This window comes from Caretta caretta, chromosome 8 (assembly GCF_965140235.1).
Source record: "Caretta caretta isolate rCarCar2 chromosome 8, rCarCar1.hap1, whole genome shotgun sequence".
In the NCBI taxonomy this organism is placed as follows: Eukaryota; Metazoa; Chordata; order Testudines; family Cheloniidae; genus Caretta; species Caretta caretta.
In genome coordinates, this window is record NC_134213.1 from 65,509,195 (window position 1) to 65,527,033 (window position 17,839).

Consider the following 17,839-nt stretch of genomic DNA (forward strand, 5'->3'; position numbering starts at 1 on the left):
TGCCGTTTTGTCAAATTCGTTTTGTGGAAGTATTGGTTTAAAAAATTGCCAGGAAGATATCTCAAGTGCAGGATGAAATTTTGGGGGGTGGGAGGGGAAGACTAGCTAGTAACCTGGTGGTTAGGGCACTCATATGGGCTGTGGGGAAGCCAGGTTCAAATCTCTGCCCCAAATCATGCTGAGCAGAGTTTCAAACCTGGCTCTCCCACATCCTAGGCAAGTATCCTAATCAGTGACCTAGAGAGTCAATATATCTCTTCCTCACTGAATATTTAATTATATAATACTTAGTCCTGCCTTGAGTGCAGGTGACTGGACTAGATGGCCTCTTGAGGTCCCTTCCAGTCTTATGATTCTATGATATAGAAAGTGAAACAGCTCCAACATCAATGATTGAGACTGTCTCTATAACACTGGCTATTCTGGGATGGGCAGTTGCTGTCGTGTGTTTTTGTGAAAAATTTCAAAAGCTCTCATTTTGTTTTGCATCAGAATGAAAATAAATTTTGAAACTTCAAAAAAATTTTGTGAAATGGAATTTTTATTTTCTGTACAGATCTATTTTTAAATCAAAATGGGATCTTTTTCTAAAAGATATAGTCTAGTTCAGTGGTTTTCAACCAGTGGTCCGCAGACCCCGGGTGTCCTCAGACTATGTCTAAGGGGCCCATGAAAGATTGTCATTATCATAGAGAAGTGGTTTTCAACCAGTGGTCTGCAGACCCCTGTTGTAGAAATAAAGTTAAGAATAATTTATAATGAGCAGTATGATCTGCAATTAACAATATCACTGGGTAATAATGAAATGCATAGTATCTAATAGAGGTGGTTAAAAATGGTGGGAATTGCATGAATTTCATTGAATATTTTTCCCTGTTTTTCAAATATTTTTGAAGATCTAAATACAAATATCTGCATTGAATGTACCAGAGCTTTGCACATTATCAGTCACTGTCCTCTACAACTGAATGTAGAAAGCTGCCTTGTGATATTCATTTGTTTTTCTCTTTTCTTTTCTTTTACAGAAACTTCTACAGTGACCACTAAAATACCTTGTGGTAAGTTATGCTTAATAAAAGTGAAATGAAACTTTTTAAACCAGAAAGAAACTTTCTCCACTTCACTCAGATCAGTTAAATGCTCAAATAAAACAAATCAGCTCCAATCTCAGGTTGTTTTTTAAACTTTCTTACTAATTTTAGAATGATTGTTTTAAACTTCCTCAAAGTTTCTGACTTTCTGCTCTCCATTTCCCACTCTGCTGACGCATCCTACCTGGCACTAGGCTGCTGATATTAATTACACATCGGTGCTGGAGCATAGTCTGCCTTAAGGAGAAAAAGGTCTCGTTTTATTCAACACCAAGGGGCTCTCTACACTTCTTTTCTGCAATAATCTTATTTTACACCATGTGACAGAGGAAATGAATGCAAATTTTAGTGGCTGATTACTAATTCAAACTAGACAAGTCTCCCCAATTCATAGGCAGAGTCCAGATCTAATTATTTGGTAGACAGTTTGGAATATATAATGTTTTTGCAGTTATTAATTGGTACTGCATCAATATATTTTCAAAAGATCAGGTTTGTTTGTTTCTTCATATATCAGGGGATTAGAAAAATACATTTCCAAGTTTCATACACCAAACCAGATGTTTTCAGGAGTAATTCAAAAAATGAAAATTTCCTTTTGCAGGAAATGTCGACATTTTAAAACTACAATCCCTTCAGATTAGGAATGAAGTCAAAATATTGAAAATTTTCTCAGAATGAAAAACTATAAAAAGGTTTGAATCAGAAATGGTGAAATGAAAATTTCAATAGTTTTGATTCACACATTGAATTGATGTTTCAAAATGTCAATTCAAAATGATTTTTTTTTTATTCTTCCAACTGGAAAATTGAAAACAAATTCATTGAAATTGACATTTTCCCATGGAAATTTTCTATTTTGACAAAACTACGTTTTCTGACAGGAAAACTTTTTGGTCAAAAAAATTCAACCACCTCTAATATTTTCTTTTGGGGTCTTTAAAGCACAGAGTGTGCTGAAGAGCAGGATACAGTGTTGGACCAATAACACTCTAGCTGAAGTATAAAAAAAAAATAAGAAAAATTGTTGTAAATTCATTTTTCACATTTTCTCCCCTTCTTTTAGAAACAATTAATATTAATCTGACGTATAACTACAGTGGTAGCACAGTCACTGCAAAGTTGAACATTTCTGGAATGAAGAGCAACTACTCTATTTTCTGCAACTCCACTTGTAAAGTGAAAGGAGACCAAACTATTGAAGGACTTAAGGAATGTGAGACACATGAAATTCTAATTGGATATAATGAATGCCCGAATATATCACATGTAATTCATATCCCACCTAGTAAGTACAGCTTTTTGTTCAATATGAGGTTTTATTTAGCAAATACTGTGTTATGTTCTTGGTGCAGAATTTCAGAAATCTGCTGCTTGACTGGGTGGACTCCAAGTGTTGTTTGGGGCTGGAAATTCCTCTCTCTCATACCCTTAGACTTCAGATTCTGAGTTTTGGTACTATTAATCTTTGATTGAAGCACAAATTTACACCTTTCCCCATGTCCATTCAATGAAAATGATATAATAGTGATGTAGTATACATGCTCAAAGAACAAATAGAGTATTATACATGGAGTCCTGAAAAATTGCCCCCTCAAATACCTTAAATATTATCTTAATTTGAAATGCACGTTTCTTGATTAGGCTTGTGTGTTTTCAAACTCTGGGTGGTCACACACAAATATGTTTTAAATATTTCTTTGCACAAGGTGTATGGTTTAGAGACAGTTGATCAAGAAACTGGACTTTGTAATTTATGTTTTCAGGGAAAAACGTGTATTGAGCTTTTTCTTATTTAATTCTTTCCACCCTAATTATATTATCTGTAGTCAGGCTGGTGTTTTGCAGATTGAGTGGTGTGAGCAGCATGTAATATTTTTTTATTTAGTGTTCTACGTTCCATTATATAGCTTGCCAAATGATACCAATTCCTCTCGAGACTCATAGTGCAGGAAGACCAAAACGTTCTTTAGTGACAGGATATGGTGGGGGAAATTCTATTTGATAAACTCTTCAGATTTACAGGACGTAATAGGCATGAGTTTGAAAAGATGGCCTCCAGACTTGCACCTTCAAGCTATAAGACTCCTTTATATCAGGTCCAATTGTACAGAGTTATCTGCAGTGGAAGCAAGGAATGGAAGCTTTCCTCATCTGCTGCTGGCCTTCTCTTCCCCTCTAACCGTATTTTACATCCTCCCGCTTCTTCCCTCAGATCTCTGTATTAGTCAGAGATAGAGAATGACCACTACAGTTCAGTTCCCCAAAACAGTTTCCTTTATAGCCAACTCTATTTTTCACATGCTTATAATCAGTAGGGGATAGTTACTGTATAGCCAGGATATTGGCCTGGTGGGTCAGTCCTCTGCATGGGTCTGAGGACTGATGCAGAATGAGGAGATTTAATCTTGGGTAAAATTTTCTAAAGAATATAAGTGATTTAGGAATCTAGGTCTCATTGATTTTCAATGAGATTTAGGTTTCTAAGTGCCTAAGCCACTTTTGAAAATGAGATTTAGTCTCCTAAGTCACTTACGCCAGATCCTTAAAGGTATTTAGGCTTCTAATTTCCATTGAAATCATTTGATCCTTTGAGGATCTGGGCCTTTGATCCTTCTGAAATTTTTATCTTTGTTTTCATTTCTCATCCTGCTGAATTGTTAGGCAGAAAGGGAGCTGATTTCATGTTTCAAAAGGGAAAAAGAAAGAAGGAACAAAACCATCATGGATATAAGCAATAGTACTAAACGCTATTCAATAGAAAAGTGAATAATAATGTTACAATTAAAGTGGGTTTTTTAATAATAATGGAGGAAATATGGAAAGATTTTTTTGTTTTTGGTGAAATTCAGCCTGTTTGTTGATAGTGCTGAATCATCCCTGCGATAATAGGATACATCCCTTTCATCTCTGGCTAATAATTTATTTCTGCCTGTGGAATGCATAACAGTGCAGAAAATTCCACATGTTGGAAAAACAAATCCCTGAAACACTGGAACTCTCTACAAAGGATTTATCACACCTCCAAATTTACTCAGGACTAATTCTTCACATTAAATACAGTCCATAATAAGGGGCAATATGGGTGGTGCTCTGTCCTGAAGCAGTGAGAGGAGGAATTTGTTCTCAACTCCCTGGTACTTCAAGGGAGTGCACTTGCTGTTACAACCTTCAAGCTGTGCAGCTGATTGTTCCTTTTGTGCCAGTCACACTCCCATGTGTTGATGTGGAGCTTCCTCTAGCAGAGCGTGTCTGGCCCTTACAGGAGACATGAAAAGCTTCTTGCAACTTCTTCTCCCATCTTTGCACCCACATGAAGTTGGCACTCAACAGAGCGTGAGCAACTATAAAGTTGTTCAGCTTTTCTGGGCCTCCTCGTCTGTCCCTGTCTATAATTTTCTGAAAAACCGGGATGGAATTTTCCATATCTGGTCTCTCTAGAAGAGATTTTATGTTTTTAAATTTTTGCAAAATATTTTCAGGCATTTTTGAGTTAAGATAGAATGTAAAAAATAATTTTTTGCCATTGTAAAAAAAAAAAAATCTAACCCATGCTATCTTTGAATATTGTATAACAGAAACTTTGAATTTGGAAACTTAGAATTTGTCACATCCCTTGTGTTCCATGAGGACTACTGGTTTAGAATTTCAAAGGCCAACATTAACTTCAATCAGTTACATGTATATTATTTTTTAATCCCTGGGTTTTTTCGGTTAATCCTTTAGTTCTTGGTTAAAGTTCTTAACATACTACTTGGTGTCATTTGTTTGTATATATTTTATATAAACAGTAGAGTCACCAAACAAGAAAATAATTAATTGGTGTGAAAAGAATTAATATTGCAGAAAATGTCACAGTAATATAAGACATGAATCCTTCTTCACAGATGGAGTTAGCTACAGATTGCAAAACAATACACCAACCAGTACATCTGTACAACTCTCATGGACTAATGTTTCTGATTGCAAATTGGCCTACAACTTTGCCTGTGAAACTGGTAGGAAACTTTTTGTACCTTTTAAAAGTTACCATTTTAAATTATTTTTGTTTTTATTTGATGGTGAATGGACAAATTTAAAGCAAGAAATATCATTTTTATCCTAAGTGTCAGCATAAACTGAGATACTAGACTAGACTGCATATTTATAAAAATACGGAAGTGTGGAAACATTCCCTTGTAAACAGAGTATGAGAAGAGGGACAAATGATGGACAGTAGATACTGTATGGGAACTAAAAATATATATACTATTCTATATACTATTGGACCTTACCTGAGAATGTTAACTAATGACCAGATGGTTGTTATGCACTTTGAACTTAAAGAAAATGCCACATAGAAAACCTGTCTTCTAAATTATCCCATCAGATATAATTAATTTCTAGAGCTAGTGGGAAACAAAATTTCAGTTAAATTTCAGAAAAAAAATTCACCCTCAGCTGGGACAAAAACCAGAACCTTGAAAATTTTGGTAGAACTGAAATCCCACAATTTTTCACTTTGGAAACAATGAAAATGTTGCCAATTCTGAAATGAAATATGCTCCCCAGGATGCCTAGCTACCTGCCAGGCGGACTGCAGCAGTGGAGAGGTCCTGACAACCTTGGTATCTGGTGCTTTAAATTGACATAATTCTTGTCAGTTTTGTGGCTGCACACCACTGAATGAAAGCCATGAAACTGACCAGACTCTTGTCAAGTTAACAAGAGTTTCACAACTGCTATTCAGTGATGGGCAGCCCTGGAGTCCCTAGCTCTGGGAACGTCCACATAGAAGGGCTTCCCCAGAGCAGCAGACCTTAGAAACTCGGGCTTCCCCAGCAGCCCACCAGACAGTCAGGCTGACAGGAAACCAGGCAGGGCCAGTTGATATTAATTAAACAATTTTTAAAGGAAATCTTTGTTGTATTGGGTTTTTTTATTTTAACAGAACACTATGGGTATAATCCTAGTCCCATTTGAATTCAATGGCAAAACGACCATTGTCTTCAATAAGGCCAGAATTTAACTCTTTAATTATATTTGTTGTTTTGGCTTGAGCCACATTTTTTGGACAACTTTGACAAAAACATAAATTTTCCTATATATACAATTTATATTACATTTTTATCACTTTAGTCAATTAATTCATAGTGTTGAGTGAATCAAAGAAACAAGAAACCACCTTGGAAGTCATATTTGAAAATAATTGGTTGTACTTGAAATCCAGATTCATAATGTCTAGACTGTCTTCACCAAGGAAGATGTCTACAAATGGTTGTGTATCTTGATCATCTTTGAGTAGGATACATTGAATAGAACATGCCCCTCTAACCTCAGGGGAGATGTATGGGGGGGAATGGTAAGTGTGTAACTCACCACAGCCAAAACAGAGCCTTTAATCTTAAATGAAGGAGGTACACTACAATAGGTGATGCAAGTAATGTATTTAGCTCCCTTTTTGAAAACCAATCACAGGTTTTTGATCCAATATCTATCAAGGTAAAAGGAATAGATTATGAATGTAAAACATTAAAATATTTAAAGGTGGGATTTTCAAAAGCACATAGTATTAATGTAGCATTGCCCCTGCTGAAGTCAACCTTCAATATCAAATTAGGCCAAATGTTGAGCTCTTTTGAAAATCCCACCTAAAATGATAACTAGAATTTTTGGGTTTATGAAAAAATGTTAATGAAACTTTGTATTTTAACGTAGGGAAAGATAACCAAAACATTACAAACCATCAGAAAATATTGAAAAATTTATCAGCCAACAAGAATTACACATGCACTGGGACTATATACTATTTTGAGAACACAGTTGCGCAGCAAACCGTTAATATATCAACGGATTATGGAAGTGAGTATAATTTTTTGTTTGTTTTTTAATGTTTCTGATACAGATCCATATTTTATTCACAGCAGCTATAGGAAAAGGATGTGAGGAGAAGGGATAAAGGATATTACAAGTCTTGTACCCAGATTCTGTTATATTGGCATAGTATAAATCCCATAGATTCGAGGAGGGAGCAGAGAGCATGGTGTTCAAAGAGGTTGGAAGAAGGAGCAAATGGTAGTGGAAGAGGATAGCATGTTTACAGGCAGGGGTTGGAGAACACAGATATTGATCTTGAAGAGGACAGATTTGAACATAAAATTATATATTTAGAAGTAATTGATAACTGGGTAGGAAAATGCTGTATTTATATTTAATTAATGTTAAAGATGTGCTAGGTAAGGGAAATAGATCTCTGGGCATTTTTATATCCTTTCTTCAGGGCTTGTCAATTATCCACAAAATGCTCACAGAACAAACAAATAGAAAACAGTGGGCAGGAATCCCCAGAGCCTTTCTCTATTTCAATCAGCTAGGAGGAGGGAGAGTATACCCTTGTCCTTTGACCCCACTTCCCTTTCCTTTACAGGGGTCACTCTAACTAGAGGCAAACAAGGCAGCTGCCTAGGACAGGAGCTATCTGGGAGAATGTCTGTCTGATAATGCATGGGGTTGCAGCACCACTCACTCAGATTTGGCCTTGCAGTCCCCCTTTCATGATGGAGGGGCGGTTGGACCAAATCTGAGTGAGTGGCTCTGCGACCTGATGCTTATCCCCCCCGACTTCTACCACAACCACCAAACCACCAGAAGGCTTGCCATACCTCCCTCGAAAGTCCAAAGTGTTTTCCACATGCCCACCTCCTCCTTCCTTCCCTCCCCACAGTTGGGAATCTCTGATAACAGAAAGCATTGTTCTGGTGAGAATATTGAAAATGCAAAGGGCGGGGGGAGGGCACACTGAACTTTTGCCTAGGGTGGCAGAGCGGCCTCTGTTCCTTTTATACTCTGCCCTGAGTAACCATGTGACCAGCCAGGAACTGTTAATCCTTTACTGGCTGCAGCACCTTTACCTTTGAGAAAGTGGCCCAGAGCACACTCTTTGATCAGTAAGTTTCCCCCTAACTCCCAGAAAAAAGAGTGCCATGTTTTCAAGGGTTGCGTCTGGTCTTATGGAGCATTGTGAAGGCATGGGGTTGTACAGTCAGATGACTATCATGTCAGCCAAGGTCTGGTCTTCTTCATTGTCTGCAGCCATTTCAACGAAGTATGGTAGATGACCAAAGTAAAAAGCACTTTACCACCCACTTTATAGCTCAGACTCCTTCTTAATCACCAAATAGTTTGTCTCTCTGGGTAACAGTTTCCTGCAGATGGCATAACATAAATGCCCTCCCTCTTCCAGCTCCTGGGAGAAAACAGTCTCAAGCCCCAGTTCAGAGGTATCCTTTGGCAGGATTAACTCTTTTTGTGAAATCCTGACCATATAGCACAGGTTCACTGCAGCAGATACATGTGATTTCCACAAAAGCATCCTCACAAGCTGGGAAACCAGTGGACTTTCCGGGGCCAAGCAAAACATTGGCTTGGGGAGCTATTTTTGTGGAAAACTGGGGCACAGAGTGTTGTTAGTATCCCGCCAACTCCATTATCTGCCATTTTGTGGAAGGAAATGGAGAGTCTAGTAGGGCCTTCACTTTCATAGATTCATAGATTCATAGATTCATAGATATTTAGGCCAGAAGGGACCATTATGATCATCTAGTCTGACCTCCTGCACAATGCAGGCCACAGAATTTCACCCACCACTCCTAAAAAAGACCTCACATCTATATCTGTGCTATTGAAGTCCCCAAATTGTAGTTTGAAGACCTCAAGGAGCAGAGAATCCTCCAGCAAGTGACCCGTGCCCCATGCTACAGAGGAAGGCGAAAAACCTCCAGGGCCTTCCAATCTGCCCTGGAGGAAAATTCCTTCCCGACCCCAAATATGGCGATCAGCTAAACCCTGAGCATATGGGCAAGATTCATCAGCCAGATACTACAGAAAATTCCTTCCCGGGTAACTTGGATCTTACCCCATCTAAAAACCCATCACAGGCCATTGGGCCTATTTACCATGAATATTTAATTACCAAAACCATGTTATCCCATCATACCATCTCCTCCATAAACTTATCGAGTTTAATCTTAAAGCAAGATAGATCTTTTGTCCCCACTACTTCCCTCGGAAGGCTATTCCAAAACTTCACTCCTCTGATGGTTAGAAACCTTCGTCTAATTTCTAATCTAAATTTCCTAGTGGCCAGTTTATATCCATTTGTTCTTGTGTCCACATTGGTACTGAGTTTAAATAATTCCTCTCCCTCTCTGGTATTTATCCCTCTGATATATTTATAGAGAGCAATCATATCTCCCCTCAACCTTCTTTTAGTTAGGCTAAACAAGCCAAGCTCCCTGAGTCTCCTTTCATAAGACAAGTTTTCCATTCCTCGGATCATCCTAGTAGCCCTTCTCTGTACCTGTTCCAGTTTGAATTCATCCTTCTTAAACATGGGAGACCAGAACTGCACACAGTATTCCAGGTGAGGTCTCACCAGTGCCTTATATAATGGTACTAAAACCTCCTTATCCCTACTGGAAATACCTCTCCTGATGCATCCCAAGATGACATTAGCTTTTTTCACAGCCATATCACATTGGCAGCTCATAGTCATCCTATGATCAACCAATACTCCAAGGTCCTTTTCCTCCTCCGTTACTTCTAGTTGATGCGTCCCTAGCTTATAACTAAAATTCTTGTTATTAATCCCTAAATGCATGACCTTACACTTCTCACTATTAAATTTCATCCTATTCCTATTACTCCAGTTTACAAGGTCATCCAGATCCTCCTGTAGGGTATCCCTGTCCTTCTCTAAATTAGCAATACCTCCCAGCTTTGTATCATCTGCAAACTTTATTAGCACATTCCCACTTTTTGTGCCCAGGTCAGTAATAAAAAGATTAAATAAGATTGGTCCCAAAACCGATCCTTGAGGAACTCCACTGGTAACCTCCCTCCAACTTGACAGTTCACCTTTCAGTAGGACCCGTTGTAGTCTCCCCTTTAACCAATTCCCTATCCACCTTTCAATTTTCCTATTGATGCCCATCTTATCCAATTTAACTAATAATTCCCCATGTGGCACAGTATCAAACGCCTTACTAAAATCTAAGTAAATTAGATCCACTGCGTTTCCTTTATCTAAAAAATCTGTTACTCTCTCAAAGAAGGAGATCAGGTTGGTTTGGCACGATCTACCTTTTGTAAAACCATGTTGTAATTTGTCCCATTTACCATTGACTTCAATGTCCTTAACTACCTTCTCCTTCAAAATTTTTTCCAAGACCTTGCATACTACAGATGTCAAACTAACAGGCCTATAATTACTTGGATCACTTTTTTTCCCTTTCTTAAAAATAGGCTTTACTACCTACTGCTTTCGACTTGTCAATTCTTCTGGTGTAATCCTCATATTTAATCTCCATGCAGCTAATAACAGCTGAGTTAGCTGTTAGTCCTTCCCTTGATCCCAAGAGATTGCAGCACCTCTCTTGTGATGTTCTGACCAAGGGGAGCACATTGTCCAAATGGGCTGCAGTTTAAGTCTGATGAACATGGAGCATCTTCTCTGTTAAATGCTGAAATGTAGCTGGAGCCCAAGTGGAAGGGCCTGCATTTGGTATAGTCTGAAAGGTGTGACACATACTGTCTCCTCAGTCTCTGGGCCTATGGTATTTGCCAACATCCCTTGCTTAGGTTGAGGGTAGTTATAAATTTGTCCTTCTCTAGTTTGTCCAACATTTCAACCACCTTGGGCCTGAAATAGGCATCAAACTTAGAGGAGCAATTTGTTGGCTATTGCATGTGCCAACACAGACCATAAGCCTACAGCTTCAGGGTACTGAGTGGCATAATCAATGATTACTAAGATATAGTGGCAGCTACTAGCATAGGGCTGTAGGTGTCCTACCAGGTCCACCTCAATATGATCAAAACGGGTATTAAAGAGTAGGAGAGGAACCAAGGGACTTTGTGATTAGGCCTATGTGCTAGGCCTATTTTTAAGAAAGGTGAAAAATGTGATCCAGGAAACTACAGGACAGTTAGTTTGACCTCTATAGTATGCAAGGTCTTGGAACAAATTTTGAAAGAGGGAGTAGTTAAGGACATATAGGTGAATGGTAATTGGGATAAATACAACATTATTTTACGAAAGGTAGATTGTGCTAGACCAACCTGATCTCCTTCTTTGAGAAGATAACTGATTTTTTAGACAAAGGACATGCAGTAGATCTAATCTACCTGGATTTCATAAGGTATTTGATACAATTCCACATGGGAAATTATTAAATTGGAGAAGATGAGGATTAATATGAGATTTGAAAGGTAGATAAGGAACTGGTTAAAGGGGAGACTACAACAGGTCAGATTGAAAGGTGAACTGTCAGGATGGAGGGAGGTTGTTAGTGGAGTTTATCAGGAAACAGTCTTGGGACCAATCTTATTTAACATTTTTATTACTGACCTTGGAACAAAAAGTGAGTGTGCGCTAATAAAATGTGCAGATGACACAAAGTTGGGAGGTATTGCCAATACAAAGGAGTACTGGGATATCATACAATAAGATCTGAATGACCTTGTAAACTGGAGTAATAGAAATGGGATGAAATTTAATAGTGCAAAGTGCATGGTCATGCAGTTTGGGACAAACGACAAGAATTTTTGATATAAGCTGGAGATTTATCAGTTGGAAGAGAAAGACAGAGAAGGAGAAAGACCTGGGGATATTGGTTGCTCAAAGGATGACTATGAAATGTCAATGTGATGTGGCCATGAAAAAGGCTAATGTAGTCCTAGGATGCATCAGGACAGGTATTCCCAGTAGAGACAAGGAAGTGTTAGTACTGTTATACAAGGCACTGGTGAGACCTCATCTGGAATAGCGTGTGCAATTTTGGTCTCCAATGTTTAAGATAGATTAATTCAAACTGGAACAGGTGCAGAAAAGGGCTACAAGGATGATCTGAGGAATGGAAAACCTACCTTATAAGAGGAGACACAAAGAGCTTGGCTTGTTTAGCAGAGACAAAAGAAGGCTGAGGGGAGATGTGACTGCTCTCTATAAATACATCAGAGGGATACATACCACAGAGGGGGAAGAGTTATTTAAGTTAAACACCACTGTGGACACAAGAACAAATGGATATAAACTGGCCATCAACAAGTTGAGGTTCAAAATGAGGCAAAGGTTTCTAACCATCAGAGGAATGAAGTTACAGAACTGTCTTCCAGGGGGAGCAGTGGGGGCAAAAAACTTAACTGGCTTCAAGATTGAGCTTGATAAGTTTATGAAGGGGATGGTTTGATGGCATGTGGCCATCGGTGACTGCCAGTAACAAAACCCCCCACATGCTGGAGATGGGACACTAGATGGGAAGGGCTCTGAGTTACTACAGATAATTATTTCCCAGGTATCTGCCTAGTGGGTCTTGCCCACATACTCAGGGTCTTACTGACTGCCATATTTAGGGTCAGGAAGGAATTTCCCCCCCAGGTCAGATTGGCAGAGACCCTGGGGTGGGGGAGGTTGCCTTCCTCTGTAGCATGGGCCATTTGCAGGTTTAAACTAATGTAAATGATGGATTCACTGTAACTTGAAGTCTTTAAACCATGATTTGAAGACTTCAGTAACTCCGCCGGAGGTTAGGGGTCTATTTCAGGAGTGGTTGAGGTTCTGTGGCCTGCAATGTACAGGAGGTCAGACTAGATAATCACAATGGTCCCTTCTGACCTTAAAGTCTATGAGTGTTTAATTTCTAGAATCATAGAAATATAGGGCTGAAAGAGTCCGTGAGAGGTCATTCAGTCCATCACTCTGCACTGAGGCAGGGACAAGGAGCTGACAGGTGTTTGTCCAACCTGTTCTTAAAAATCTTTCGTGCTCAGGACACCATAACCTCCCTTAATAATCTATTCCAATACTTATCTATCCTTACAGCTAGAAAGCTTTTCCGAATATCTAACCTAAATTTCCCTTGCCACAGATAAGCCAGTTACTTGTTGCCCTACTCTTGATAGGCATGAAATACAATTGATCACCATCATCTTGTAACAGCCCTAATATATCTGAAGACTTATCAGGTTCCCTCTCAGTTTTCTTTTCTAATCACTAAACACGCTAAGTTTTTTTTAACATTTCCTCATATATCATGTTTTCTAAACCTTTTATCATTTTTGTAGCTTTCCTCTGGACTCTCCCCAGTTTGTCCACATTTTTATTAAAGTGTTTCAGAGTAGCAGCCATGTTAGTCTGTATCTGCAAAAAGAACAGGAGTACTTGTGGCACCTTAGAGACTAACAAATTTATTAGAGCATAAGCTTTCGTGAGCGACAGCCCACTTCATCGGATGCATAGAATGGAACATATAGTAAGATAGATATATATACATACAGATAAGTTGGAAGTTACCATACAAACTGTAAGAGGCTAATTAGTTAAGATGAGCTATTATCAGCAGGAGAAAAAAAACTTTTGTAGTGATAATCAAGATGGCCCATTTAGACAGTTGACAAGAAGGTGTGAGGATACTTAACTGAAGGAAATAGATTCAATATGTGTAATGACCCAGCCACTCCCAGTCTCTATTCAAACCCAAGTTAATGGTGTCTAGTTTGCATATTAATTCAACCTCAGCAGTTGATTGATTGTCTACAGCTGAGCTCTAAGATAAAACTGCATGTGCTCCAGTCCCTCAGACAGAGACAAACACCTAAAAGATCTCTATCAAGCATTCTTAAAACTACAGTACCCACCCGCTGAAGTGAAAAAACAGATTGACAGAGCCAGAAGAGTACCAGAAGTCGCCTACTACAGGACAGGCCCAACAAAGAAAATAACAGAACGCCACTAGCTGTCACCTTCAGCCCCCAACTAAAACCTCTCCAGCGCATCATCAATGATCTACAACCTATCCTGAAGGATGACCCATCACTCTCACATGTCTTGGGAGACAGGCCAGTCCTCGCTTACAGACAGCCCCCCAACCTGAAGCAAATACTCACCAGCAACCACACACCACACAACAAAAACACTAACCCAGGAACCTATCCTTGCAACAAAGCCCGATGCCAACTCTGTCCACATATTTATTCAAGTGACACCTTCATAGGACCTAATCACATTAGCCATGCCATCAGGGGCTTGTTCACCTGCACATCTACCAATATGATATATGCCATCATGTGCCAGCAATGCCCCTCTGCCCCTCACATTGGCCAAACCGGACAGTCTCTACACAAAAGAATAAATGGACACAAATCTGACATCAGGAATCATAACATTCAAAAACCAGTAGGAGAACACTTCAACCTCTCTGGCCACTCAGTAAAAGGTTTAAGGGTGGCAATTTTGCAACAGAAAAGCTTCAAAAACAGACTCCAACAAGAAACTGCTGAGGTTGAATTAATATGCAAACTAGATACCATTAACTTGGGTTTGAATAGAGACTGGGAGTGGCTGGGTCATTACACATATTGAATCTATTTCCTTCAGTTAAGTATCCTCACACCTTCTTGTCAACTGTCTAAATGGGCCATCTTGATTATCACTACAAAAGTTTTTTTTCTCCTGCTGATAATAGCCCATCTTAACTAATTAGCCTCTCACAGTTTGTATGGTAACTTCCAGCTTATTTGTATGTATATACATCTATATCTATCTTACTATATGTTCCATTCTGCATTCCATATATGCATCCAATGAAGTGGGCTGTAGCCCATGAAAGCTTATGCTCTAATAAATTTGTTAGTCTCTAAGGTGCCACAAGTACTCCTTTTATTAAAGGGTGGCATCCAAAGCTGGACATGGTATTCCAGCTGAGGCCTCACCAGTGCCAAGAAAAGCGGGACAATTACCTCCTGCGTCTTACATGATATACTCCTGTTATTACACCCCGGAATAGTAGCACAGACATTGGCAGTTGGCTCTGAGCCTATCCAAACTGCCTCCACCAAAGAGTGGCTATGGGACCCCAGTCCTAGCCCAGCACCGCCAGAATAAATGTCTAGTAATAGCTGTGTCCTGGTCTCCTATAGATAACCTAATTAGGATTGTGGGATAGGGCTGGAGGTCCCCATGGATACAGCCTATGTGCAGACACTTCCCCACCCACCAAGTCTCAGGATGCATCCGCTGTTTCTGCACAAACATCTGGCTAGAGCCAAGAGCATCAGACCTAGGAACTCTGCTCCATTCACTGTGTCGTCATATAACCTTCTGGACTCATGGGACAGTTCTTGGCCTCTGAGGTACAGGTTCAGGCATAATCATATACAGTAAACTCTGTGTTATCCGGCATGTTGGGGGAATGGGGGTGCTGGTTAATCAAAAATTCCGGTTAACTAAGAGCTATACTTACCAATAGAATACCAATTTTCAAAGAATTAGAAAACAATAAAATGAATCAAGTATAAAATAGTATACAGGGACTCACCAATCCAGTAGTAGTACTGCACTGCAGAGTGGTTGGTTTCTGGAAGAATTTAGGTGTATACAGCTAAAGTTTTCTATACAGTAGGTTATCTTATGACACTGTATATCACTATGGACAGCGCATGGTGTACACCCAGATCACTAAAAATACACAACAGTAAAACTATACTAAACACAATTTAATCTTTCTTTGATGATTCAGAAGGCATTTAAGGATCTTGCAGTGCCTCAGGGTCATCATTATCAACATCAATTATCATCGTAGATGTACAAGGTGTAGGAGATTGGACTGAATCTGTAATGACCCTATGACACACCCTGGAAGCTGCTTTTTTGAATAAATCCCTGATATCAGCTTGCTTACTTGTCTTCTGCCTCTTTTGCATAAAAGTAGAGTGCAGAATGTGCAATTGCATAACCTCCTGGGCAGTATACTAGTCCTGGTAACTAGACTAAAGATTTGTATTGGAAGATATCAGAAATGCCAGTTAACAGAGCTTTCCAGTTGATAAAGTGCCGGATAACACGGCCTTTACTGTACCATGGTGAGGCAAAAATGGTACACATGGGCTTCCTGACTACAGGAGAAAAATACTAAAGGATCAACAGTTCTCATAGCCGGACCCTCCTTCCCTGTAGTTAGGAAACCCTTCGCTCCAGGCCTCTCCTCTTTAGCACCAGACCCAACATGAGGACCTACCCCTGGATTCAGTTCTTCTACCTCCAGCTTTCTTGGGCACCGCAACAGAACCCTGCGGCCTAGAGGGTTCCTTTCTCTTTAGTGTCTCTGGGATCCTCTTCTGTCCCTCAGAAGTCTAGCAGCAACCTCACAGTCCAACTCTGCTTGCAAGACAAGTTGCCTCATCCAGGCAGGTTGCTTGGTGGCAGCAATCCCACTCCTTGTTTCTTGCTGGTACGATATGGTGCTGTGCCACCACTGATTTCCTCTGGGGTACGTATTGCAGGATTATCCAGCAAGTCTTTTCTCCAAAGCAAGGGGCAGTAAAGCTGGTCAAAGAAAAGGTCACCAGAATTTTTTAACATGGACAAAGTAACATGTTTTTCTATAGCCTCATTCTTAGAAATAGCTGAACTGTTTTGATCAAAATTAAAAAAAAAAAAAATCCGCACGAGGCAGAAACCCATCATAGAAAATTTCACCCCAAAGGGTCAAAGTTTGACAAAGTTGTATAATGGGTCTTATAATGAGAAGTGTCAGGCACCCTCAGAATAGACAGTGCTACCAGTCCCCCACCATGATTATCCCTCAATGGTTGTGTGTTAAACTATTCAATTTCTACACTTTTTGGTTGCACTATATTAGTATTTGTGTAAAGTGAGTTAGAGTTTAATTGACAGTATGTAGTAGTATTCTCAAGTTGCTCCCGACAGACTCTTATGTTATTGTCCAATGAAATCTTAATTCCATCAGATACTTTTGGAAAACCAAGAGTATACTAGGCTTTTTATTGCAAATTTTCTCCTTAATTAATGAGCTAGTTATCATTTGAAAAATAATGTTTTCTTCATTAAAATAGTGTTATTCTCGCTCTCTCTTTCCCAATTTTCTAAACAGAACCAGAGAAACTTGACACCCCTAAAGAGGGAAACCATACTTCCGAGAATATAACATTTAGCTGGAAAGCACCCCAAAACATATCAAAAGGTCCTATCCATGGTTATCGGGTTAATTGTACAGAAAATGGTAAGCCTATTTTTCTTTAATATTAATCACTGAGGTGAATTGGTACATAATTATGTAGCCTCATTAGCACAATGGAGCCTTTATCCCATTGGGCCACTGGTGTTACTATAATACAAATAATCTATATAATTCCAAGATTGTCTCTCTGTCTGTGTGTCACTCTGAAGCCTACATGTCTATTGAAATAGTGTGACGAGATGGAAACATCTACAAGTATGGTTGAATGCTCTTTTTTGTTTATCATATCATCACGTTCAGTCACCACTGGGATTCACAGTCTGTTACTGTCCAGTTTTCAAGTTCTCAGCCATTTTTTGCTTCACACTTCATGCTGTTGTATGGGTGCAGTTCATAGACTTTCACCTAGTAACATAATAGTTTACCGCCACAGTCATTTCCCTATTAAGATTTTTTCCCTCAAAACTTATTTCAGTTTAGTCATGTCATTTATTTGGTTTAATATTACAGGGCTTTTCATATTTTAACTTCCTAGGTTAGATTATCAGTCATCTCATATTTTAGACAAGTAATTTAGCAGTAAGTCACAAGACATCCATTAATAGGTGCACATGCTGGGTAGTCAGTTGTGAGCAGAGTGTCTTCCATCATCAGAAAATGCATTAAATAGCCAACTAATGCAGTCTCTTGAGTGACTTATTCCTATTGGTGTTTGTCGGAATTTTAAATGTA

The 17,839-nt window shown here is 39.2% G+C and overlaps 1 protein-coding gene across 6 annotated transcripts in view; it reads left to right on the plus strand.

The window, feature by feature from the left end:
* Window positions 1–17,839, plus strand: part of PTPRC (protein tyrosine phosphatase receptor type C) — a 156,841-nt gene that overhangs the window by 79,666 nt on the left and 59,336 nt on the right. For all 6 annotated transcript variants that reach the window (XM_075131557.1, XM_075131559.1, XM_075131561.1 and 3 more), the window contains 5 exons: window positions 1,026–1,058; window positions 2,158–2,379; window positions 4,979–5,089; window positions 6,789–6,932; window positions 17,021–17,149. In XM_075131557.1, coding sequence (XP_074987658.1) covers window positions 1,026–1,058; window positions 2,158–2,379; window positions 4,979–5,089; window positions 6,789–6,932; window positions 17,021–17,149 — 639 coding nt within the window. The remainder of the gene's footprint in view (window positions 1–1,025; window positions 1,059–2,157; window positions 2,380–4,978; window positions 5,090–6,788; window positions 6,933–17,020; window positions 17,150–17,839) is intronic.